This window comes from Microcaecilia unicolor, chromosome 4, assembly GCF_901765095.1.
Source record: "Microcaecilia unicolor chromosome 4, aMicUni1.1, whole genome shotgun sequence".
In the NCBI taxonomy this organism is placed as follows: domain Eukaryota; kingdom Metazoa; phylum Chordata; class Amphibia; order Gymnophiona; family Siphonopidae; genus Microcaecilia; species Microcaecilia unicolor.
This window is the reverse complement of record NC_044034.1, coordinates 289,897,886-289,925,708: the sequence shown is the minus strand read 5'-3', so window position 1 is coordinate 289,925,708 and position 27,823 is coordinate 289,897,886. Positions and strand designations below refer to the sequence as shown.

Sequence of the window (27,823 nt, the reverse complement as noted above, 5' to 3'; positions counted from 1 at the left end):
GGAAATTGCATGCAAATGAGCTGCTCGCTGTTAGCTCATTTGCACACGATTTCCTTCCTAAGGAGGGGAAGTGACGGCAGTTGAGGACATCCAAAATGTGGATGTTTCTGTGAGAAGGACATCCATGCCTTTGCTATGCCTCTGACACCCTCTTTATTTATTTATTTAGCAGGATTTTGGATCACAAGTAGCAGCAGTGGGATTTGAACCAGCCACCTCTAGATTGCAAGAACAGTGCTCTAACCACTAGGCAACTCCTCCACTGTAATCCCTTGAAATTTGGCCATCTCTGTGGAGGGCAGTTGAGGACGTTCAAAATATTTGAAAGAAGGACGTCCACGTCTTCGTTATGCCTCCGCTGACACACACATACCCCCCCCCCCCAGGAACCTGCATATTGCCCCCCCTCCCACAGGGATGGCCAAATGGCCAAATTTCAAGGGAGTGGAGTACAGTGGAGGAGTGGCAGAGTGGCCTAGTGGTTAGAGCACTGGTCTTGCAATCTGGAGGTGGCCAGTTCAAATCCCACTGCTGCTACTTGTGATCCAAAATCCAAATAAATAAAGAGGGTGTCAGGCATAGCAAAGGCATGGATGTCCTTCTCACAGAAACATCCACATTTTGGACATCCTCAACTGCCATCGCAGGGATGGAGGCATAGCGAAGGATATACTCTAAAAAAAAAAAAAAAAAGACAAAAGTTTTTGAAGTTGTTTTTTTCGGGGTGGGAGGTGGTTAGTGACCACTGGGGACGTAAGGGGAGGTCATCCCCGATTCCTTCCGGTAGTCATCTGGTCAGTTCGGGCACCTTTTTGATGCTTGGTCGTGAAAAAAAATGGACCAAGTTAAGTCGGCCAAATGCTCATGAGGGACGCCCTTCTCTTTTCCATTATCAGCCAAGGACACCCATCTGTTAACCACGCCCCCATCCCGCTTTCGGTACACTGCCGACATGCCCCCTTGAACTTTGGTCATCCCCGCGACGGAAAGCAGTTGAGGACGCCCCAAAATCGGCTTTCGATTATGCCGATTTGGGCGACCTTAGGAGAAGGACGCCCATCTCCCGATTTGTGTCAGAAGATGGGTACCCTTCTCCTTCGAAAATAAGCAGGATAGTAACGTAGTAGATGACGGCAGAGAAAGACCTGCAGGTCCATCCAGTCTGCCCAACAAGATAAACTCATTTGTGCTACCTTTTGTATGTACCTGACCTTGATTAGTATCTGCCATCCTCACGGCATAGACCGTAGAAGTCTGCCCAGCCCTAGCCCCACCTCCCAACCACCAGCCCCACCCCACCCCCCACCGGCTCTGCCACCCAATCTCCGCTAAACTTATGAGGATCTCTTCCTTCTGAACAGGATTCCTTTATGTTTATCCCACGCATTTTTGAATTCTGTTACTGTTTTCATCTCCACCGCCTCTCGCGGGAGGGCATTCCAAGCATCCACCACTCTCTCCGTGAAAAAGTACTTCCTGACATTTTTCTTGAGTCTGCCCACCTTCAATCTCATTTCATGTCCTCTAGTTCTACCGCCTTCCCATCTCCAGAAAAGGTTCGTTTGCGGATTAATACCTTTCAAATATTTGAACGTCTGTATTATATCACCCCTTTTTCTCCTTTCCTCCAGGGTATACATGTTCAGGTCAGCAGGTCTCTCTTCATACATCTTGTAATGCAAATCCCATACCATTCTCGTAGCTTTTCTTTGCACCGCTTCATTTCTTTTTACATCCTTAGCAAGATATGGCCTCCAAAACTGAACACAATACTCCAGGTGGGGCCTCACCAGCGACTTACACAGGGGCATCAACACTTCCTTTCTTCTGCTGGTCACACCTCTCTCTATGCAGCCTAGCAACCTTCTAGCTACGGCCACCGCCTTGTCTCACTGGTTCGTCGCCTTCAGATCCTCAGATCCTATCACCCCAAGATCCCTCTCCCCGTCCGTACATATCAGACTCTCCCCACCTAACACATACGTCTCCCGTGGATTTCTACTCCCTAAGTGCATCACTTTGCATTTCTTTGCATTGAATTTTAATTGCCAAACCTTAGACCATTCTTCTAGCTTCCACAGATCCTTTTTCATGTTTTCCACTCCCTCCCGGGTGTCCACTCTGTTACAAATCTTAGTATCGTCCGCAAAAAGGCAAACTTTACCTTCTAACCCTTCGGCAATGTCACTCACAAGTATATTGAACAGAATTGGCCGCAGCACCGATCCCTGAGGCACTCCAGTACTCACCTTTCCCTCATCCGAGCAAATTCCATTAACCACCACCCTCTGGCGTCTGTCCGTCAACCAGTTCCTAATCCAGTTCACCACGTCAGGTCCTATCTTCAGCCTGTCCAGTTTATTTAAGAGCCTCCTATGGGGAACCATGTCAAAAGCTTTGCTGAAATCTACGTAGATTACGTCTATAGCACGTCCCTGATTCAATTCTATGGTCACCCAGTCAAAGAATTCAATGAGATTCGTTTGACACGATTTCCCTTTGGTAAAACCATGTTGTCTCGGATCCTGCAACTTATTGGCTTCCAGGAAATTCACTATCCTTTCCTTCAGCATCGCTTCCATTAGTTTTCCAATAACCGAAGTGAGGCTTACCGGCCTGTAGTTTCCAGCTTCTTCCCTATCACCACTTTTGAGAAGAGGGACCACATCCGCCATTCTCCAATCTCATGGAACCTCTCCCGTCTGCAAGGATTTATTAAACAAATCTTTAAGAGGACCCGCCAGAACCTCTCTGAGCTCCCTCAATATCCTGGGGTGGATCCCGTCTGGTCTCATGGCTTTGTCCACCTTTAGGTTTCCTAGTTGTTCATACACACTCTCTTCCGTGAACGGTGCTATATCCACTCCATTCTCATATGTACTTTTGCCAGTCAATCACAGTCCTTCTCCAGGATTTTCTTCAGTGAAAACAGAACAAAAGTATCTATTTAGCAAATTTGCTTTTTCTTCATCATTATCTACATAGCGGTTCGCAGCATCTTTCAGTCTCAATTCCCTTTTTAGTCATTTTCCTTTCACTAATATACCTGAAGAAATTTTTGTCACCCCTCCTTACCTTTCTAGCCATTTGTTCTTTGCTTGCGCTTTCGCCAGATGTATCTCTCTCTTGGCTTCTTTCAGTTTCATCCGGTCAGTGGCGTACCAAGGGGGGGGGGCGGTAGGGGCGGTCCGCCCCGGGTGCACGCTGCTGGGGGGTGTCGCGGCGCGCGCCTGCTCCTCCGAGTTTGCTAAACTTCGTTCGTTGCAGCTCCCTCTGCCCCGGAACAGGTTACTTCCTGTTCCGGGACAAGGGAGCTGCAGCGAACAAAGTTTAGCGATCTCAGAGGAGCAGGCGCGCGCCGCGGTACCCCCCCCCAGCGGCGTGCACCCGGGGGGGTGTCATTTCGCCGGAGGGGGGGAGGTGTCATCTAGCGGGGGGGGGGGGGGGGGGGCGCTGCACCTGGGGGGGGCGCATCGGCGCTCCGCCCCGGGTGCCATCCAGGCCAGGAACGCCACTGCATCCGGTATTCCTTTCCGTGTTCCTCTTCTTGAGTTTTTCTGTATTTCTGGAATGCCAACTCTTTAGCCTTTATTTTCTCAGCCACTTGCTTGGAGAACCATATCGGTTTTCTTTTTCTCTTGCTTTTATTTACTCTCCTTACATAAAGGTTTGTGGCCCTATTTATAGTTTCTTTCAGCCTGGACCACTGCCCTTCCATTTCTTGTATGTCCTCCCAGCCCATCAGCTCCTTCTTCAGGTATTCCCCCATTTTACTAAAGTCAGCATGCTTGAAATCCAGGACTTTGAGTTTTGAGTGGCCGCCCTCCACTTTAGCTGTCATATCAACCCAAACCATTTGATGGTCACTGCTGCCCAGGTGAGCACCCACTCGGACATTTGACACACTATCCCCATTTGTGAGCACCAGATCAAGCGTCGCTCCCTCCCTCGTGGGTTCCGTCACCATTTGTCTGAGCAGAGCACTTTGGAAAGCATCTACGATCTCTCTACTTCTTTCCTATTCCACAGATGGAACCTTCCAATCTACATCCGGCAGATTGAAATCTCCCAGCAACAGAACCTCTCTCTTCCTCTGTGAGCATATCCTGATGCTGACAGCTGAACCTTGATGCTCTTGGTGGGCAATCTAGAGGGAGTTCTTGCCAATGCAGGGCATACCCCCCCCCCCCCCCCCCCCCCCCAGACTATTTCAAGAACCCACCAGTCTGATTTTATAAGAGGCCATCTTGCTTGAAAAAAATTCAGCTTCCCTACTGCCGGTAGGCCATTCAGGACAATCACTGTTATGGCAGCTATGTTCTCATGGAGTCAATCAAAAGCTCATCCCCTGATTGACTGGGGAGCTGGAACAGGAACCTGTGGACTGCTAGGGAGGGCAGACAGGAGAGTAGTAGGGTCTCCTTTAGCTACCACCCAAAAACCTCGAGATGTGAAAGCCACAAAAGGAGTGGGCCAAGACAGTGACCTCATAGTATCGGTATGTTTCTTGATTAAGTCAGTGACCTTCTCTACCTTGTTGCCAAAAAGATTATCATCTTGGCAAGGAATGTCCATGAGCTTCTCTTGAACTGTCAGTTCAAAGTCTGAAATACACAGCCAGCCAAGTCTGTGCATGCCAATACCTATGGTGGAGATTCTGGATGCTAAGGAGAATCCACATACGTGGAGAACTCGGTATATCCCACGAAACAGAAAACAATAACAAAAAAGTGGGAATGTGAACCAGGCTTAACCAAAGAACTGGAACCAAACAAAATTTTAATATTCTCAAACAAACAATGTTTATTGGTGTTACATTAAAATGACTCGACACAACGTTGTGTTTCGGCCTAGGTGGCCTACATCAGGAGTCTTGTGTCTGTGATAAAAATCAAAACTTATAGATGATGATATCAAAATAATCTCAAGTCTCAGTTGATAATGAATAACTGGAGACAAAAAAACATAGTAGTGGTCTTGAAAAAGACCGTTGATTAATTACACCGTCTGTCACTGAAGTCTGTGTGACCATGATAGGTATGCCGTAAAGCCTGGATGCCACATTGAAAGCATCATAGGTTGCCCGAGCTATGTGCTTTCAGCACTCCTTCTGTTTGGCTACTAGGTGCTAGAGCTCAGCAGCCTGTTCTGAGGCCAGAGTGTCCATGAATTCCACCACACTGCACACCAAGTTCTTCAAGTGGAGGCTCATATAAAGCTAGTAGGACTGTATGCAGAAATGAACATAAAACCCTGAAAAACCTTCCTCCTAAAAAACTCCAGAGTTCGAGTATCCTTCTCCAGGGTTGCCAAGGCATAGATCCCAGAACTTCTGGCCCCTTTGAAGACAGATTCAGCCACCATGAAATAGTGAGGAAGATGCTGTTTCTTGAATCCGGGAGCCTTTTGGACTCCATACATAGATTCTGCCCTCTTAGGTATAGGCTGTATATAGAGAGGGGTTTCCAATTCTTCAACTGCACTACCTTAAGTACATAAGTACTGCCATACTGGGAAAGACCAAAGGTCCATCAAGCCCAGGATCCTGTTTCCAACAGTGGCCAATCCAGGTCACAAATACCTGGCAAGATCCCAAAAAGTACAAAACATTTTGTACTGCTTATCCAAGAAATAGTGGATTTTCCCCAAGTCCAATTTAATAATGATCTATGGACTTTTCCTTTAGGAAGCTATCCAAACCTTTTTAAAACCACGCTAAGCTAACCACCTTTACCACATTCTCTGGTAACAAATTCCAGAGTTTAATTACACGTTGCGTGAAGAAATATTTTCTCCGATTCGTTTTAAATTTACTACTTTGTAGCTTCATCGCATGCCCCCTAGTCCTAGTATTTTTGGAAAGCGTAAACAGACGCTTCACGTCTATCCTTTCCACTCCACTCATTATTTTATAGACCTCTATCATATCTCCTCTCAGCTGCCTTTTCTCCAAGCTGAAGAGCCCTAGCTGCTTTAGCCTTTCCTCATAGGAAAGTTGTCCCATCCCCTTTATCATTTTCGTTGGCCTTCTCTGCACCTTTTCTAATTCCACTAAAATAGGCGGTCGGTGGCCCAACTGTTTGGGGAGGCTAAAGGGGGTGGGGCCAGGGGTGGAGCTTACATCCATAATTGTCTGACAATACACAGAAAAAAAATAAGTAAAAGTAAAAGTCACAATTAATACATTTTATTAAATTTAGATATTAGATATGTACACACCCACATTAGCCACACCCCTTATACCAGCCATGGCGCATATAAACAGACATAATTGAAAATATTATACTAGTATAGGAGAAAAAAATAACATGATTTTTTTCATTATAAATAATTTCTGTAAGCTGTTACAGCTCCAGTATACCCAGTGCAAAATAAGACAGCAGATGTAAATTCTCAAATTGGACATATTCCAAACACTAAAATAAAAATAAAATGATTTTTTCTACCGTTGTTGTCTGGTGACTTTGTTTTTCTATCCATATTGGTCCCAGTCTCTGATTCTGCTGCTCTCTATCTGTTCCCTTAACTCCGTTTCCAGGGCTTCCTTCCCATTTATTTCTTTACTTTCTCCTTTCTTCTTCATTTCTTGCCATACATTCATAAGTAAAAGCTGGGTCCTCCTCCGTGGAATTGACTAGAGGAGGTATAAGTTGGATCCAGCTTTTGCCTATTTTCTCCATCCATGTGCAGTTTTTCTCCTCTCTTCCCTTTCCCTCATCTCCATCCATGTGCATCTTCTTCTTTTTTCTTTCCTCCCCTCCATTCATGTCCAGCACTTCTCCTCTCAACTCTCCTCCATCCATGTCCAGCTTTTCTCCTCTCTTCCCTACCCTGTATCCATATAAAGCAATAATTCTCTCTCCCCTCTCCTCTATCCAAGTCCAGCATTTCTCCTCTCTCCCCCCCAACCCCTCCATCCATCCATGTCCAGCAATTCTCCTCTATCTCCTACTCTCCTCTCCATCCATTTCCAGCATTTCTCCTCTCTTCCCTGCCCTCCCATCCATGTGCATCTCCTTCCTCTCTTCCATCCCCTCCATCCATGTGCATCTCCTTCCTCTCTTCCATCCCCTCCATCCATGTGCATCTCCTTCCTCTCTTCCATCCCCTCCATCCATGTCCAGCATGTCTCCTCTCTCCCCTGCCCTCTCCTCCCATGTCCAGCGATTCTCCTCTGTCCCCTGTCTTCCCCTGCCATCCATGTCCAGTGATTCTCCTTTCTCCCCTTCCCTCCCCTCTCATCCATGTCCAACAATTCTCCTCTCTCCCCTGCCCTCCCCTTCCATGACCAACGAATCTCTCTTCCCTGACCTCCCCTCCCATCCATGTCCAGTATGTCTCCTCCTTCCCCTGCTCTCCCCTCCCATCCATGTCCAGTGATTCTTCTCTGCCCTCTGTCCTCCCCTGCCATCCATATCCAGCGATTCTCCTCTCTTTCCCTGCCATCCCCTCCCATCAATGTCCAGCAATTCTCTCTTCCCTGCCCTCCCCTCCCATCCATGTCCAGTGATTTTCCTCTCTCCCCTGCCCTCCCATTGATGTCCAGCAATTCTCTGTTCCCTGACCTCCCCTCCCATCCATGTCCAGCAATTCTCTCTTCCCTGCCCTCCCATCTATGTCCAGTGATTCTCCTCTCTCCCCTGCCCTCCCATCGATGTCCAGCAATTCTCTCTTCCCTGCCCTCCCATCCATGTCCAGCGATTCTCCTCTCTCCCCTCCATGTCCAGCAATTTTCTCTTCCCTGCCCTGCCCTCCCCTCCCATCGATGTTCAGCAATTCTCTCTTCCCTGCCCTCCCCTCCATGTCCAGCGATTCTCCTCTCTCCCCTGCCCTTCCCTCCCATCCATGTCCAGCGATTCTCCTCTCTCCCCTGCCCTTCCCTCCCATCCATGTCCAGCGATTCTCCTCTCTCCCCTGCCCTCCCCTCTCCCATATCCAGCGATTCTTCTTCCCCCAGCCCATCCTCCTTCTAGAAAGGCTGCCAGCGTTGGACTCAGCAGCGTGAACGGTGAAGCGATTGAGAGAGGCTGGCAGCATCGGAGCTTCCCTCTGCGAGTCCTGCCTATGCGGAAACAGGAAGTTGAAATAATGTAGGCGGGACTCGCAGAGGGAAGCTCCGATGCTGCCAGCCTCTCTCAATCGCTGCCTGCACCATTCGCGCTGCCAAGTCCTAGAAAAACAGTAAGTAGGGGAGTGAGAGGAAGGGTGCAGGACTTGCCAGGGGGGGGGGGGGGGGGGGAGTGCCGCTATGCCGTACCGGTGCGTACCAGCACAAAAAAGCCCTGGATATGTATCATATGTCAAAGAATAAAGTGGTTGCTCAAAGCATATACTAACCACAATCGTTCAACTGCAAAACACTATGCATAAATTTGTGCAAAAACACACTCAGAATCTTACTGTACCATAAATATTACACTGGGCAGACCCTAATACACCAATATACCACCCATACGGAAAATTCAGACCGTCAACAATATGAAACAAGGGATCATAATATCACAATTCTTATGTAGAGCCACAAAACACCCTTTTAGGGTGGATAGTGTTCACAATGAGCTCCTTTTATTAATGACCATATGTAGATCCTTCAAGAGGTAGTGTGTCATGATTTAGGCTCTACACCCTTTCTGATGTTTTGGTGCCACCTCAGTAAGGCCAACACACAATCTCTCCACTGTAAAACACTATACACAAACTTGTGCAAAAACACACTCGTAACCTTACCAAACCATAACAGCACTAATTCCAAGGACAGGACGAGCTACAACCTTATGCGTGGAAAGGCAGCACTGTAATTACACTGGGCTCTAAAACACCAGTACACAACCTAGTGAAAAAACAAAACAAAAAGGGCTGCAAATACTACACACTAGCAGAATACTGCACCTTGATCATACATGACAAACACATGACAACAGATATGAAGGCAAAATACTGAACTGGAAAGTTACCTCAAGAAGTCAGACTCAGCATGCGGCAATACTAGAAAAATTGAAACTTACATGCAAAATATCACAGATGTACATTTCCAAAAGCTGACATATTCCAATTAATAAATTCTGAATAAAATACTTTTTTCTACCTTTGTTGTCTGATTATTTAGTTTTTCTATTAGCTTTGGTCCCAGTGTCTTCTGTTTTATGCAGTGTCTTCTTTCCATTTGATATTTTTTCTCTCACCATGTCCACCATCCTCCTGTGTCCTTATGCGTCCTGTCTACCATCTGTAGCCTTGTCCCTATCCTTTCTCCAGTTTCAGCATCTGCCCTCACAGTGTTCCAATCCAGCCCTCAAAATTCAGTAATTTCCGCTCCATCCATATCCAGCATTTCTCCTCACTCCCCTCCCCTCCATCCATGTGCATCTACTTCCTCTGTCTTCCCTCCATCCATGTCCAGCATTTCTCCTCTCTCCCTTCCCCTCCATCCATGTGCATCTCCTTCCTTTGTCTTTCCTTCCCTCCATCCTTGTCCAACATTTCTCCTCTCTTCCCTGCCTTCCACTCCATCCGTGTGCATCTCCTTCCTCTACCTTCCCACCCATCCATCCATGTCCAGCATTTCTCCTCTCTTCCCTCCCCTCCATCCATGTGATCTCCTTCCTGACTTCTCTCCCCTCCATCCATCCATGTCCAGCAACTCTCCATTCTTCCCTGCCCTCTCCTCCATCCACCCATATCCAGCAAATTTCCTCTCTCCCCTGCCCCCATTCATCCATCCATGTCTAGCAATTCTCCTCTCCCCTGCCCTTCTCTCCTGTCCAGCGAACTCTTCTCTCCTCTTGCACTCCCCTCCTCTCCATGTCCAGTAATCTCTTCTCTCCCCCTGCCCTCTCCTCCCATCCATGCCCAGCGATTCTCCCTGCCCTCCCTCAGCTTCCCGACAGCCCTCCTCTCTGTTCGTTCCTGCCCCCCCCCCGCGTGCGTTTAACCCTTTTATTTTCAGTGGCAGCGACGGCAGTGAAGAAGAAAGCACTGCGGGCTCGCCTCCAGCTTCTCATTTCCCTCACACAGTGTCCCGCCTTCTGCGATGATGTATTTCCTGTTTGCACGAGGGCGGGACACTGTGTGAAGGAAGGGAGAAGCTGGAGGCAAGCCCACAGAGCTGTCTTCTTCACTGCTGTCACAGCCACTGAAAATAAAAGGGCTAAATGCGTGGGGCGGGGGCAGGAAGGAACGGAGAGCCATTATAGGTTGACAAAGTGAGGAGCCGGCGCCACGAGTGGGAGGGTGGACACCGGCGCAGAGAGCAGAGGAAGATACAAACAATTTTGTTTTTCGAGGATGAGGTAGCCAGGGGAAGGTCACAGTTGGGCTGGGGAGGCTTAGCCTCCCCAAGCCTCTTATACAGGGCACCTATGTCTACTATATCTTTTTTGAGTTGCAGTGACCAGAATTGAACACAGTATTTGAGGTGTGGTCGCACCATGGACTGATACAAAGGCATTATAACATCCTCATTTTTGTTTTCCATTCCTTTCCTAATAGTACCTAACATTCTATTTGCTTTCTGAGCTCCAGTGGAACATTGAGCAGAAGGTTTCAGTGTATCATCAATGATGACACCTAGATCCCTTTCTTGGTCGGTGACTCCTAACGTGGAAACTTGCATTACGTAGCTATAATTCGGGTTCCTATTTCCCACATGCATCTCTTTCCACTTGCTCACATTAAACGTCATCTGCCATTTAGCCGCCCAGTCTCCCAGTTTCGTAAGGTCCTCTTGTAATTTTTCATAATCCCCTCACAATTTAACAACTTTGAATAGCTTTGTGTCATCAGCAAATTTAATTACCTCACTAGTTACTCCCATTTAGGTCATTTATAAATATGTTAAAAAGCAATGGTCCCAACACAGACTCCTGGGGAACCCCACTAACTGCCCTTCTCCATTGAGAATACTGACCATTTAACCCTACTCTCTGTTTTCTATCTTTTAACCAGTTTTTAATTTGCAATAGGACACTACCTCCTATCCCATGACTCTCCAATTTCCTCTTGAGTCCTTCATGAGGTACTTTGTCAAACGCCTTCTGAAAATCCAGATACACAATATCAACCAGCTCACCTTTATCCACATGTTTGTTCACCCCTTCAAAGAAATGTAGTAGATTGGTGAGGCAAGATTTCCATTTACTAAATCCATGTTGGTTTTGTCTCATTAATCCATGCTTTTGAATATGACTGTAATTTTGTTCTTTATAATAGTCTCTACCATTTTGCCCGGCACCAACGTCAGGCTCACTGGTCTATAATTTCCCGGATCTCCTCTGGAACCTTTTTTAAAAATCAGCATTACATTGGCCACCCTCCAATCTTTCAGTACCATGCTTGATTTTAAGAATAAATTACATATTACTACCAATAGCTCCGCAAGTTCATTTTTCAGTTCTATCAGTACTCTGGGATGAATACCATCCAGTCCAGGAGATTTGCTACTCTTCAATTTGTAGAACTGCCCCATTACATCCTCCAGGTTTATAGAGAATTCATTCAGTTTCTCTGACTCGTCACTTCAAATACCATTTCTGGCACTGGTATCTCTCTCAAATCTTCCTCGGTGAAGACGTTTGCAAAGAATTAATTTAATCTCTCTGCTATGGCTTTGTCTTCCCTGATCGCCCCTTTTACCCCTCAGTCATCTAGCGGTCCAACCGATTCTTTTGCCGGCTCCCTGCTTTTAATATACCTGAAACATTTTTTACCATGTGTTTTTGCCTCCAACGCAATCTTTTTTTCAAAGTCCCTCTTAGCCTTCCTTATCAGCGCTTTGCATTTGACTTCACATTCCTTATGCTGTTTCTTATAATTTTCAGTCGGTTCCTTCTTCCATTTTCTGAAGGATTTTCTTTTAGCTCTAATAGCTTCCTTCACCTCAGTTTTTAACCATGCCGGCTGTCATTTGGTCTTCTGTCCTCCTTTTTTAATATGCGGAATATATTTGGCCTGGGTGTTTTTGAACAGCATCCATGCCTGATGTAAATTTTTGGCCCTCGCAGCCGCTCCTCTAAGTTTTTTTTCACTGTTGTTCTCATTTTATCATAGTCTCCTTTTTTAAAGTTAAATGCTAACATATTTGATTTCTTATACAGTGGGGGAAATAAGTATTTGATCCCTTGCTGATTTTGTAAGTTTGCCCACTGACAAAGACATGAGCAGCCCATAATTGAAGGGTAGGTTATTGGTAACAGTGAGAGATAGCACATCACAAATTAAATCCGGAAAATCACATTGTGGAAAGTATATGAATTTATTTGCATTCTGCAGAGGGAAATAAGTATTTAATCCCTCTGGCAAACAAGACCTAATACTTGGTGGCAAAACCCTTGTTGGCAAGCACAGCGGTCAGACGTCTTCTGTAGTTGATGATGAGGTTTGCACACATGTCAGGAGGAATTTTGGTCCACTCCTCTTTGCAGATCATCTCTAAATCATTAAGAGTTCTGGGCTGTCGCTTGGCAACTCGCATCTTCAGCTCCCTCCATAAGTTTTCAATGGGATTAAGGTCTGGTGACTGGCTAGGCCACTCCATGACCCTAATGTGCTTCTTCCTGAGCCACTCCTTTGTTGCCTTGGCTGTATGTTTTGGGTCATTGTCGTGCTGGAAGACCCAGCCACGACCCATTTTTAAGGCCCTGGCGGAGGGAAGGAGGTTGTCACTCAGAATTGTACGGTACATGGCCCCATCCATTCTCCCATTGATGCGGTGAAGTAGTCCTGTGCCCTTAGCAGAGAAACACCCCCAAAACATAACATTTCCACCTCCATGCTTGACAGTGGGGACGGTGTTCTTTGGGTCATAGGCAGCATTTCTCTTCCTCCAAACACGGCGAGTTGAGTTCATGCCAAAGAGCTCAATTTTTGTCTCATCTGACCACAGCACCTTCTCCCAATCACTCTCGGCATCATCCAGGTGTTCACTGGCAAACTTCAGACGGGCCGTCACATGTGCCTTCCGGAGCAGGGGGACCTTGCGGGCACTGCAGGATTGCAATCCGTTATGTCGTAATGTGTTACCAATGGTTTTCGTGGTGACAGTGGTCCCAGCTGCCTTGAGATCATTGACAAGTTCCCCCCTTGTAGTTGTAGGCTGATTTCTAACCTTCCTCATGATCAAGGATACCCCACGAGGTGAGATTTTGCGTGGAGCCCCAGATCTTTGTCGATTGACAGTCATTTTGTACTTCTTCCATTTTCTTACTATGGCACCAACAGTTGTCTCCTTCTCGCCCAGCGTCTTACTGATGGTTTTGTAGCCCATTCCAGCCTTGTGCAGGTGTATGATCTTGTCCCTGACATCCTTAGACAGCTCCTTGCTCTTGGCCATTTTGTAGAGGTTAAAGTCTGACTGATTCACTGAGTCTGTGGACAGGTGTCTTTCATACAGGTGACCATTGCCGACAGCTGTCTGTCATGCAGGTAACGAGTTGATTTGGAGCATCTACCTGGTCTGTAGGGGCCAGATCTCTTACTGGTTGGTGGGGATCAAATACTTATTTCCCTCTGCAGAATGCAAATAAATTCATATACTTTCCACAATGTGATTTTCCGGATTTAATTTGTGATGTGCTATCTCTCACTGTTACCAATAACCTACCCTTCAATTATGGGCTGCTCATGTCTTTGTCAGTGGGCAAACTTACAAAATCAGCAAGGGATCAAATACTTATTTCCCCCACTGTATATAGTTACTTCAAAGCTAATATCAAATCCGATCATATTATGATCACTGTTATCAAGCGGCCCCAGCACCATTACCTCCCGCACCAGATCATGCGCTCCACAAAGGACTAGGTCTAGAATTTTTCCTTCTCTCATTGGCTCCTGTACCAGCTGCTCCATAAAGCAGTTCTTTTGTCAAGAAAGTTTACCTCCCTAGCATGCCCTGATGTTACATTTACCCAGTCAATATCGGGGTAATTAAAATCACCCATTATTATTGTGTTGTCCAGTCTGTTTTTGTCCCTAATTTTCTTTAACATTTCTGCATCCGTCTGTTCATTCTGGAGAGGTGGACGGTAGTACACTCCTATCACTATCCTTTTCCCCTTTACACATGGAATTTCAGTCCATAGTGATTCCAAGATTTGTTTTGTTTCCTGCAGAATTTTCAATCTATTTGATTCAAGGCGCTCCTTAATATGCAATGCTACCCCTCCACCAATTCATTCCACCCTATCACTATGATATAATTTGTACCCCGGTATGACAGTGTCCCACTGGTTATCCTCCTTCCACCAGGTCTCAGAGATGCCTATTATATCTAAGTTTTCATTTAGTGCAATATATTCTAACTCTCCCATCTTATTTCTTAGGCTCCTGGCATTCGCATATAGACATTTCAAACTACGTTTGTTGTTCCTATTTACATGCTCAGTACTTGACAGTATTAATTTGCAATCTTTTGTATGATTTTTATTTAAGGACAACTGTTCTACTATGGTCTCTTTTGCAACCTCACTATCAGGATACCCTATCTTCCCTGTTTTGGTGATACCTTATCCCAAACCATTCGCTTTTGAGCGACTGTCAGCCTTCCCCCTTAAGGATGCTGTGCATGGGCACTGTCACAGTTTTCTTAGGAGGGGCATCACAATCAAGGAAGTCCAACATCTTGGCCCTGGGCTCAACCTCTAACCAAAGTGGGATGGACTCAGCCATCTCCTGTAAAAAAGTGACAAAGGAGATTTCCTCTGGGGGGAGACTTCCTCATTTCCTGAGGTGGGGTGGGTTCTGAGAAAGACCCAGGGTTCCCTCTGAGGGCTCCTATGGCTCCAAGTCAGACACCCAAGAGTGGTCTGAACTCTGAATAAGACTCAGCAAAGAACTGTTCTCAAGACATCTGAGTCTGTGCCTGCCTTGGACCACTGAACTCATGGCTAGGTTCTGGACAGGAGCACCAGGGAACAAATCCTTTTTTCCAAGGAGGCTTCCTGTCCTGATGGGCTGGAGAGGAGCCCAGCTCAGTTAGCGTCAAAAAATAGCTGACAGGCAGCGCATGGGCCTCCAGGATTAGCTGAGGAAGCACCATGGCTGACACTGAGGTGGGGCTGGTGGTTGGGAGGCGGGGATAGTGCTGGGCAGACTTATACGGTCTGTGCCCTGAAGAGCACAGGTACAAATCAAAGTAGGGTATACACAAAAAGCAGCAAATATGAGTTATCTTGTTGGGCAGACTGGATGGACCGTGCAGGTCTTTTTCTGCCGTCATCTACTATGTTACTATGTTACTGATGCCCTCGATGACTCAGCATCACGCCAAACCGGGATCTGCTCCAGTTCTTACAGCATTATGGCCCGGAAATGCTCCTTGAGGGCAGGCATCAGTAAAGACAAGGCTGGTACTGAGACACCCTGAGAAGTTGACAGGGCCGAATCTGAGATCTGGTCCTGGCTCCAGGGAGGCTGTTGCATTGGTACTGAATCCACGGAAGAGGAGTAGTCCTAACAGTGCTGACACTTCTCGGGTACTGGGTTCTCTGGAACTCTTGGCATCATGAATCAAGGAGGTCCAATGTCGATGGTTCTTCACCTTCACTTAATGCCTGACATCAGGATCCCTCAATGCCAACAAGGATGACATCAAATCCTTCCCTGTCCTCCTCAGTGCCGGCACATCCCCAGTGTCTAATGCAGCTCCAGAAGCCATGGGAACTGATGCCTCTAATGGCGATGGACTAGAGTTAGAAATGCCAAAAAGTCTCTTACAGAACACCTCTCGACTCTTAAGGGTCCTTTTCTGAGGACAGAGTTTACAATTAGAGGCCTTATGGTTGGGTCCAAGGCACGGCAACCACCAGTTGTAAGGGTAAGTCACAGACATGACCTTGCTGCACCAAGTACATTCTTAAAAACCACTAGGAGTTCGTTCATTGTCTTTTCAAGAGCAACAATCTAAGTTTCTGCTCTGCCTCTACATTTCCCTTTGCCATGCAGAAAAAAGATGACTGCCTGGTCCTGTGTGACTGAGACAGGTGGGAAGGTATGTGTGCATGTGTGGTCAGGTCTGCCAAAGACTTCTAGAAATAGAAAGTTGGGTAGTGTCCATGCTGGGCTCTGTCAGATGATATCACCTCATGTGGTAATTTTTGTTCTACTTGTCTTCAAGGTTAGGTAAGTGGAACACAACTGCTTAGGATGAAAAGTAATGGCTTTGCCAAAATATGAATTCTGTGTGAAGAGTAGAGTTTGTTCAGCTGCTGCTATTGATGGTGCTGTTTTTTTGAGATTTTACTGTGGACCCTCTGGTCTAACTTTTTGTAGAATCTATATGTTTTGATTTTCCTTTTGTGAATTGTAATAAACTGTAAAGATAAAACCATTGCTAATTGTGCTGGATTGAATCCATTGTCCAGGTTTTTGTTTGGAAAGATGATTTTAAGGCATATTTTCAAAGCACTTAGCCTTCCAAAGTTCCATAGAAACCTATGGAACTTTGGAAGGCTAAGTGCTTTGAAAATATGCCTCTGTGTCTACTGACTATTTTTCATGGTTCCCAAAGACTTTTTTCTGAGAGAGGTAACTTTTATAGCCACTTTCCTGTTCACAGGGCTGACTGAAGGGATAGTGGCGCCCTGAGCCAACTTGCTTTGGTGACACCTCCACCCCCATAGCATCATTTCTGGCACCCCTCCCTGCTCCCCAACCCCATCGGGTTTGGCATCTCTCCCTTTTGTGGGCTGGCCAAAGGCAGCCTGTCATGCTACTGCTCCTACTGGCAACCAACGTAAATTTTACAAGACGATGTTGAGTGAGAAAGGTGAGGGAACAGTGTCAGACCTGCAGGGAGGGGGAAAACTGGACTGAGGGTGTATGTGTGTATGTGTGTGTGTGGAAAGAGTTAACCTGTAGACCAGGTGAAGTCAGAAGCTGGATATTTTGGCACCCTTAATCACTGGCGCCCTGGGCCAGAGCCTTACCTGGTCCATTGGTTAAGCTGGCCCTGCCTATTCAGTAGAACTTATTTATGTACAGCACAGTCCACCATCTGCTCATCCATCCTTTTATGAGCCCTACTAACCAAGAATGGGATTGGCACCACATTACCAATGACTGGTTACATATTTGACACTATAAAGCATCACTTACCCTCATACTTGAAGATATTGTTTCAGTTCCTACTACCACATTGGCCAGGATGAGGAGGCTATGCAACAGATAACAGATCTGTAAGGACAAAAAAAAAAAAAAAAAAAAACAAGACAGTGAGTGAGCCCATGCAACACATCAGAGATTACCTAAGGTAGAAGTTCATCTTAATCATGCCAAAAATTATACACAATAAACTGCAAAACTGTGGGCGTATTCTCTATACCAGTGGTGGGCAACCTTTATACACAGAAGGCTGCATAACATAGTAGATGACGGCAGAAAAAGTCCTGCACGGTCCATCCAGTCTGCCCAACAAGACAAACTCATATGTGCTAGTTTTTGTGTATACCTTACCTTGATTTGTAACTGTCATTTTCAGGGCACAGACTGTACAAGTCTGCCCAGCACTATCCCCGCCTCCCAACCACCAGCCCCGCCTCCCAACACCGGCTCTGGCACAGACTACTACTACTACTTAACATTTCTAGAGCGCTACTAGGGTTACGCAGCGCTGTACAGTTTAACAATGAAGGACAGTCCCTGCTCAAAGGAGCTTACAATCTAAAGACCGTATAAGTCTGCCCAGCACTATCCCCGCCTCCCTCCACCGGCTCTGGCACAGACTGTATAAGTGACAATACTACCCTTACAGGGCTGCAACATTACATAATGTCAAAAAAGGAAATGCAGAGAGCTCCACAGACCTTCTGTGATAAATAAATAAATAAATAAATAAAAATGATAAAAATAAACTGCTAGAGTGGCTATTCTGAAACAATTTGTAAAAACTAGTATTAAAAATCACCAAAATTCTGGTTAATGACATTTTCTGTATATATTTCTCAAGGTCTCGGGGGCCGCAGGTTACCCACCCCTTCGCTATACCTACATACATTAGTATCATACTGGGATAGACCAAAGATCCATTAGGCCCAATATCCTGTTTCCAACAGTGGCCAATTCAGATCACTAATACCTGCTGATCCAAAAAGGGTAAAACAGTAGAACAGCAGAAAGACACCACAGAGGCACCAAGATCTGGAATCTTTATTGATTAAGGCTGAAGTCTCACATTAGCTTAGATGAAACCCTGGGATTGGTGAGGAGCACCAATTTATTATCATGACATCTAGAGTAAATTGGACGTCACTAGGGACTCAAGCTCACTTATGCAAGGTTCCACGTTAGGAGTCGCGGACCAAGAAAGGGATCTAGGGGTCGTCGTTGATGATAAGTTGAAACCTTCTGCTCAGTGTGCTGCTGCGGCTAAGAAAGCAAATAGAATGTTAGGTATTATTAGGAAAGGAATCGAAAACAAAAATGAGGATGTTATAATGCCTTTGTATCGCTCCATGGTGCGATCGCACCTCGAATATTGTGTTAAATTCTGGTCGCCGCATCTCAAAAAAGATATAGTGGAATTAGAAAAGGTGCAGAGAAGGGTGACGAAAATGATAAAGGGGATGGGACGACTTCCCTATGAGGAAAGGCTAAAGCGGCTAGGGCTCTTCAGCTTGGAAAAAAGGTGGCTGAGGGGAGATATGATAGAGGTCTATAAAATAATGAGTGGAGTTGAACGTGTAGATGTGAAGCGTCTGTTTACGCTTTCCAAAAATAATAGGACTAGGGGCATGCAATGAAGCTACAATGTAGTAAATTTATAACGAATTGGAAAAACTTTTTCTTCACTTAATGTGTAATTAAACTCTGGAATTCGTTGCCAGAGAATGTGGTAAAGGTGGTTAGGTTAGCGGAGTTTAAAAATGGTTTAGACGGTTTCCTAAAGGAAAAGTCCATAGACCATTATTAAATGGACTTGGGGAAAATCCACTATTTCTGGGATAAGCAATATAAAATGTTTTGTACTTTTTTGGGATCTTGCCAGGTATTTGTGACCTGGATTGGCCACTGTTGGAATCAAGATGCTGGGCTTGATGGGCCTTTGGTCTTTCCCAGTATGGCAATACTTTTGTACTTATGTACTTATGTACAGTCTGGATGGACTTTCTGTCACCAGAGGAAAGTGTGAGCTCACCCACTTGCACTACACATTATTAGACACTAACACTTAAAAACTCTGAGTCATTTAGATTAGCCTCAAAACTTGACCCATTATTACGGAAATTCAGGGTAACGTGGATATTTGAGGGGCTAGAGTTTGGGACGTCGTTTTTAAGACAGTTGCTTTTGCTGATGATTTATTGATACTGCTAATGGATCCTTATCAGTTTCTGCCACATCTTATGGAAAGCCTAGTGGAGTATGGTGATTTTTCCAGATTCCAGCTGAACCTTGTGAAATCAGAGGCACTAGCCAGTACTGAGGGGCTGCGGAATGAATGGGGTGATAGCTTCTCACTGAGTTGGGCTCGTGGATCCTTTCGATATTTGGGAATTCAATTGCCGATGAATCTGGCCAGTGGTATGCTGGTAAATGTTTAACAACAGGCTCTCTCCCCGGTCCCACTCTGCGCTCCCTCCAAATTTCAGAGCTGGCTATAGCCGGGGAGAGAGCCTGGGTGGGGGGTGGCAATGCATTACTCCAGGAAAAAAAAATTAAATGATCCCAGGTTCCAATCTAATTCATGTTTAATGTGCGATAAAATGCCATAAATAAGTAAATAAATATAAACTTTTAATGTTGAGCACCTGATTCTCAAAGTGAACATATTTCAAACACTATAATGAAAATAAAATGATTTTTTTCTACCTTTGTTGTCTGGTGACTGTTTTTCTGATCATGCTGGCCCAGTATCCGATTCTGCTGCTATCTGTCCTCTTAACTCCGTTTCCAGGGCTTCCTTTCCATTTATTTCTTTCCTTTCCTCCTTTCTTCTTCATTTCTGGTCCTCAGCTTCTGCCTATTTTCTTCATCCATGTGCACTTTTTCTCCTCTCTTCCTTTTCCCTCATCTCATCTCCTTCCTCACTCTTCCCTCCCCTCCATCCATGTCCAGCATTTCTTCTCTCTCCCTTCCTCTCCCTGCCCTCTATCCACCCATGTCCAGTGACCCTTCTCTCCCCTGCCCTCCATGCACCCATACCCAGCGACCCTCCTCTCCCCTGCCCTGCATGCACCCATACCCAGTGACCCTCCTTTCCTCTGCCCTCCATCCACCCATGTCCAGCAGTGACCCTCCTCTCCCCTGCCCTGCATGCACCCATACCCAGCGACCCTTCTCTCCCCTCTAGCCATCCACCCATGCCCAGCGACTCCCTTCTCTCCCCTGCCACCCCCTCCTGAGTTGTTCAGTGAATTCTCCTCCCTCCCTCCAGATCCGGTCCCTCACCGACCTGACTCTGAGTCACCCTGCCTTGTCCTTCGAATTCTTCGGGGCAGGCAGTCTTGCCTGCCCGCTGCCAGCCCTGACTCTCCCCCACTGCCGAATCGCGCTTCAAAATGGCCGCCGAGACTTACAAGGGTGGCCTCCAAGTCTTCAGCAGAAGTCTCGTGAGGCTGCCTCTGGAAGTCTCGGCGGCCATTTTTAAAGCGCGAACCGGCAGCGGGATAGAGTCAGCGCTGGCAGCGGGCAGGCTTGACTGCCTGCCCCGAAGAATTCGAAGGACAAGGCAGGGTGACTCAGAGTCAGGTCGGTGAGGGACCGGATCCAGAGGGAGGGAGGAAGTAGAGCCAGCTCACGCTTTTTAACAACCGGCTCGCAAGTCGGAAGAAAATTTAACAACCGGCTCTTGCGAGCCGGCTCCAGCACACCACTGAATCTGGCTCAACTATATGATCTTAACATCTCAAAGCTGCTCAAGGACACGAAAGAACAGCTGTTAGTGTGGTCTTTGATTCCTTTATCTCTTCTAGGACGAATACACCTATATCGCATGATAATCTTTCCACGGTGGCTTGCAGTCGCTTCCGATTCGGTTATTACGGTGAGACTTGACCACGCTTCGACGGATAGTGGTAAAGTTTGGTTGGGCAGGAAGAAAGCCCAAGTTGAGATGGCAGCATATGGTTGGGGCTCAGATTCAGGGGGGCCTGGGATTGCCAGATATGTGCTTATATAATCAGGCGTGTCTATTGCACCATTTGTGTGACTGGATCTTGGGCACTACCGCTTATACAGACCTGGCCATGGAGCAGGCATATTTTAGTCCCTGGCATTTGAACTATTTGATACACGCTCCCCTAAAACGGCTCCCTGAGGTAGCTCGGAGTAGTGTACTACTCAGGCCTTTGTGGCTTTTATGGCGAGAGTTGTTTCAGTTGTGGGGGACTAGTAGTGTATTGCTACCTTTGAAAGGCAATGCTGATTTTACGCCGGGAAGAGGAAATGCTGTTTTTCGTAGTTTGGAGGATCAGGGGGGTGACATTGTTGGAAAGTTTCATTCAGGCTGAGGGGGTCATTAGTCTCGGCACATGACTTTGTGCAGAAGGTGCAGTGAGGTCCAGCAGCGATTTTTGCTTATCATCAATTATCTCATTATGTGCATACTCTCCCGAGGGATAGTTTATCACTAGGTTTTGGAAAAAGACTAACGGAATTTTTAGAGGGAGACGCGGCTGGGCAAGTATCGGTGTCATGGTTCTGTAAGGAGTTGGGGAGGTATCAACCAGCTAGAAATGTGCAGGAGGTGTCAGCTCGTTGGAGTCAGGATGTACAGAGACCGATTTCTGCGTGTATCATAGTGGCATCACTTGTGGGGATAACCCGGATTGTGCACAGTGCGGAACTTCAGGAATGCCATTTCAGAACAGTGCAGAGAGCTTATTTTTCTCAAAGACGGGCATTCCACGCGGGAGTGGTGGATACAGACAAATGTCAAAAATACGCATCGGTGAGCGCTGCTTTCTTGCATGGCATATGGCAGTGCAGATACATCAAAATGTTCTGGTCGGTTCTCTCCAGTTTTTTCCGTAAGGTGCTGGGGCATCTAGTGGCTCTCATGTTTGAGAAAGTGATGTTCAGCTCCGTCAGCTTGTGGAGAGCTGGCACACAAGGAGAGCAATTTTCTTTTAAGCAAGTCATGTGTGCTAGGGAAGAAGTGCATCCTTAATCACTGGGTATCGGACAGACCTCCCTCCTATTGGTACTGGAGGAATAAGTTACATCAGCTCATGTTATGGGAATCCCATGGGGCCTGACACTTGCCCAAGAGGCAGCAGAGATTTTTGGCCGTGTGGGGGGCATATTTGAACAAGATCTCCCCAATGGCACGCAGTCAAGTTCTGAATGATCTTCCTTGGGGAGTCCAGTAAAACATAGAAGGATGGTGATTGGGGGATGCACACAGGACTTGGGAGGGAGGGTAGGGAAGATGGGGAGTCTCGGGAGTTAGGTAGGGTGGAGGGAGGGTGGAAGGGAAGGAAAGGGGGGTAGTGGGTTGTAGGGGGAGGGTTAAAGTTTATTCAGTTGTGGTTGAGAATATAACTTTTACAGTTAGCAAACTGTTCTTACTTGCAAAACTTAGACTGTGGGAAAAGTGACGGCTTAGCTACGGTGAGCTGTCACCAAAGAATTAACATTTATCAGTTTGCAATAATTAAAGAACTGTCAATCGAGAGAGAATATTCTACTTTATACTTCAAATATTACAATTAATTTGGAGGGATGGGTTTTGAAAGATGTATGTTTAAATGTTTACCAGGTACAAAAAGGGAGGAGGGATGTGGGATAAAAATGTAAAAATTTGAGATCAGTCTCCTGCAATTAGGTTTAACGATTTCAAGTCTGGTTTGTATTTGCATGGAATTACGGAGGCAATTTGTATTTGTGTACTGTTTTCAATAAAAATCGTTAAAAGACAGATTAGCTTCAAAAGTTGAAACCCCAATAACTGAGCTATATTTGTGATACACAGTAATAATTGTAGAAGAAGTAGTTGTATATTGTACAAGTGATTTTCATATACCTATTCATGTAAAGAAATAGCTGACTTTTGTTGAGTTAAAAGTCTGTTAACCTAACTGTATCCCAAATACCACATTCCTACCTGCTGGAAGGAAAGGAATAAATTTGTTTTAACTCTCTTTGGGTCTATTTCTTGAACAGGTACCATCATTTAACCCTTTTCTTTCCCATCCTAGCCCCTCCTCCTTACCTTTGGAAGATGCTTTAACATGGCAGGACTACCCATTGTTTAAGTCAATGGTTACATAAGTACATAAGTATTGCCATACTGGGAAAGACCAAAGGTTCATGAAGCCCAGCATCCTGTTTTCAACAGTGGCCAATCCAGGCAGTGGTGTGCTGGAGCACGCTCTCACAGGCTTGCAAGAGCCGGTTGTTAAGTTTTTAAGAATTTTGAGAGCCGGTTGTTAAAGTAGGGCCCTCCATGGCTACTTTAACAACTGGCTCACAAAATGTGGGTTTGGGCCCCCTGCTGAATTCTCTTATACTTTGCTGGTGGGGATGCTGAGCCCTGCCAGCCAAGTAAATAGACTGCTGCTGCTCCCCACTCCTTGCTTCCAGCTCTGAGCAGCAGGGCTGGGACTTCTTCAGCATGTGTGAGAAGTTTCAGCATGCTGCTCAGAGCAAGACGTTGGGAGTGGTGGCAGTCCATTTATTGGCTGCCAGCAAAGGTTTGCCTAGCGTGCCCGCACGAAGGGAGGGAGGAGAGAGAGGCAAGTGTTGCTCCTCCCCCCCCCCCCGGCCACCCCTGGCCCTTCCAACTGCAGAGCTGGCTACGTCCGGAGAAAGAGCCTGTTGTTAAAAATTTACCAGCACACCCCTGAATCCAGGTCACAAATACCTGACAAGATCCCAACCTTTTTTCAGTCAGGACACACCTGATAGACAATGCTTGCACGCATGACACGCTGCATACATGACCCTATCAGAACTTTGGTCTGACACATTATAGCAGTTTTTATGAATTAAATGAACATACTCTGCATCCAGAAAACATCTACCCCCCCCCCCCCCCCCCAACAACAGATGCAGGTCAGAGCTAGCACATTTCTCCATGGAAGGTACCATACAAAACAAAAATTCTGATTCTCATGTCATCTGAGCAATAGCAACATATGAATCTCTCCACATCCAGGTGCATTGTGAAATAATACAAAACCTGAAACCCTAACTCTATGTTCATGCAGCAAACCTACTGTACAACAGTAGTACTAATTTCTATGATTTAAGCTACATGAAATCTAGGTATGAAAAGGTAGCATTACAAATATTACATAGGACCCTAGAACACCACTACACCTTGTACTGGTTAAAAAAAAAAAAAGAACAAGTGGGACTGCTACAGAGGTCTACAAAGAAACTACATGCAAACAGAATATCACACCTCAGGCAAACATAAAACATAGATAAACCCTCAGCAAATGCAGAGCAAGGGATCAAAGATTATTAATAGAAATATGAAAACAAAAATTGAACTGGAAACTCCAAAATTTAACTAGGCATGTATCACAACATGTGAGAATAAGAACAAAAATGCATTTCTTCTGTACTGAACAAAATACAAAGCCATCCATGATGCACATTTTCAAATGCTAACATATTCCGCTTCATAAATTCCATATAAAACACTTATTTTCTACCTTTGTTGCCTGAGCATTTTATTTTCCAAGCATATTGGTTCCAGTTTTTCTTTTTTGCTTTCCTGTCTTCTGCTCTCCTTCCAGTGGGGAGTTGTCCATTTGTCCTTTCTCCACTCCTATGTTCTTCCATTCCCTCACTACATCTGTCTCTGTCATATTTCCTCTTTCTTTTCTCTCTACCCACTCAAATTCCACCCTCTCACTCTTCAGTCTTCCATTTATATTTCACTTACCTATCAGTTTTCCATATCTTCCTCTCGTCCCCTAGCTCTCCCATTTCTTCTGTCTCATTCCTGTTCTATTCTCCTGTTCCCCTTTCTTTCACCCACTCTCCCACCATCCTCCGCTCACTCAACTCCTTGACAACCCCCATAGCTTCTCCTACATGGTTTTTCACCATGAGCAGCATTTCCTATCCCTCTGTCTTCCTACACCCTTGTAGCTAAGCATTTCCTCTCTCTTCACCTACAGGTGTAGCCCAGCATCTCCCTGTACCCCCTCTCCTCCCACACTTTTACCCCAGCATCTTCCAGTCCCCTATCTCTCTCCTCTACTCCTATGGTCCAGCCTATCCCTGTTGCTTCTCTCTTCCTCTCTGCTCCTATGGTCTAGCATTTCCCTCTCCTCCCCTAAAGTCCAGCAAATGCCTGGCCACTCTACCTTTCCCTCCAACCCTATGGTCCTTCAACTCCCTATCTGTTCTCTCTTCTCCTTCAGCCATACTGTCCAGCAATTCCCTGTCTGTTCTCCCTTCCCCTCCACCCCTAATGCCACACTCCTTCCTGGGTTGTGTAGGTAGCAAACTCTATTAGCAGACTTTTACTTCCAGTGGCTCTGCACACTGAAAGCAAAAACCTGGTAAATGTGGTTTGCTGCTGGCAACCTGGGGAAGGAGTGCTGTGGTCGGGGTTAGTGTAGCCACATCTCTTGCAGTCAGACTAGGTTTCCTGCTACAGCTCTCCCCTCCAAGCCACTAATATTTGTGCAGACCCTTTGGCACACCTCCTGGGTGTTCATGACACACTGGTTGAGAACTGTTGGTTTCAGTGATACAATAGAGGGATAGGATTATGGGGAAGAGCAGTAAAGTCTTCCCCATCAATTTATATGTGCTTCAGATGATATGGCAACAGCTTGGAACATATGGAGGGGCAGTTTTGAAAGAAACGTCCAAGTTGCGATTTGGACGTCCTTGCAAAACGGCAAAATCCAGGGGTGGGGAAACCCGTATTTTCTAAAAAAAGATGAACGTCAATTTTTCGTTTAGAAAATACCGTCAGAGACATCCAAATCCTTAAATTTGGACATCCCTAGACATGGACGTTTCTGACTTTCTGTGATTTTCGAAACCAAAGATGTCCATGTCAAAAATGTCCCTGCAAGTCATTTGGGCATGGGAGGAGCCAGCACTTGTAGTGCACTGGTCCCCCTGACATGCTAGGACACCAACCAGGCACCCTAGGGGGCACTGCAGTGGACTTCATAAAATGTTCCCAGGAACATAGCTCACTTACCTTGTGTGCTGAGCCCCACAATCCCCCCCCCCCCAAAACCCACTACCCACAACTGTACACCACTACCATAGCCCTTACAGGTGAAGGGGGGCACCTATATATGGGTACAGTGGGTTTGTGGTGGGTTTTGGAGAGCTCGCTGTTTTCTCCACAAATGTAACGGGGGGGGGGGGGGGGTATTGGCCTGGGTCCGCCTGTCTGAAGTGCACTGCAGTACCCATTAAAACTGCTCCTGGGACCTTCATGCGCTGTCATGGACCTGAGTATGACATCTGAGGCTGGCACAGAGGCTGGAACGAAATATTTTTAAAGATGTTTTTTGAGGGTGGGAGGAAGTTACTGACCACTGGGGGAGTAACAGGAGGTCATCCCCGATTCTCTCCAGTGGTCATCTGGTCATTTCGGGCACCTTTTTGTGCCTTATTCGTAAGAAAAACACATCTGGATGAAAACGTCCAAGTGTTCGTCAGGGATGTCCTTGCATTTTTCAATTATGGGTCAAAGACGTCCAAGTGTTAGGCACACCCAAGTCCCGCGTTCGCTACACCTCCGACACACCCCCTTGAAATTTGGATGTCCTTGTGACGGACTGCAGTTGGAGACATCCAAAATCGGGTTTCCATTATACCGATTTGGACGACTCTGGGAGAAGGACGTCCATCTTCCGATTTATGTCAAAAGATGGATGTCCTTCTCTTTCAAAAATGAGCCTAATTGTCTCAAATGAGATTCTCAGCACTGTGAATCTCCTTTGTTCCTTGGGTGTTACAGAACTCTGCACTGCTCCATATAGAATCCCTAGATTCAAGCCCCTTGGGAACAGGGAGATATGTGGTGTGTCTGCCTGCCATGAACCAAGGGTGGAGTAAATTGAATAACAAACAAAAATAAAACAAAGGTGAAGTTTTGGGTGTAGGGACCAAACTCTAATCCTATGTGTTTTTCTAAAACACTTTTATTCAGTCATTTTTATAACTGGGAAGAATGAAGCTTCAAGCTGATTGGAATATTGTAACAGGCAGAAGTCTAATGTCCTAATTGGTGCAGGTGGGAAAATGTTTGAATATGGAGCACATCATATTATTCATGATTTTTCTTTTCTATTTTTTTTTGTCTTGCTGCACCTCGTGTCTACACAGCTTGTTGGGAATGACTACCTCTTAGAAAAAAAAATGGGACAGAGGGAGGCTGAGCTCATGTTTCTATCAGAGCTGCTTTTTCCAAATGTCCTCAGCCTGTAGCACCTGCTGAATGTGGCACAAGCTGGAAGGTCTGTTGAGGACCCAGGCCCAGATGCATCAACCATACGTAAAAAAATCAAAAATGTAAAAGTCCTTATCGAAGTTGAAAAACCGAAGAATGCAGTAAAAAAACAAGTCCCACATGTTCGGTTCGGTAAACGAAAGTCGAACGCATTAAAAAAGTGCAATCCCCGTCGTTAATGTGCCCGTAAAGCATGCGCAGAGCAGCCAAGCGTTATGCTGGTTGCTCTGCGCATGCCAAAAAATGTCAAAGAAGCTAAGGATCGGGAGGCGTTCGTCAGGAGCATCCTGTATGGACACCCTTGCCCCCCCCCCTCCTGCCAGAGGTCGACGCTGCTCCCTGCTTCCCCCTGTATTAAACAAAAAATCAAAACAAAACTCCAAACTGTAGCAGCCACGGCCCCCCTCCCTTCCTCTCTCTCTATTTCTCCTTCTACCACACAGCTCCGCCTCC

The 27,823-nt window shown here is 46.1% G+C and overlaps 1 protein-coding gene across 1 annotated transcript in view; it reads right to left on the bottom strand.

Annotated features, from left to right (window-relative positions):
* FAM178B (family with sequence similarity 178 member B) overlaps window positions 1-27,823 on the bottom strand; it is a 161,214-nt gene that overhangs the window by 56,290 nt on the left and 77,101 nt on the right. Inside the window, exon 2 of the mRNA XM_030199598.1 lies at window positions 17,089-17,166. Within this exon, the coding sequence (XP_030055458.1) occupies window positions 17,089-17,166 (78 nt within the window). The remainder of the gene's footprint in view (window positions 1-17,088; window positions 17,167-27,823) is intronic.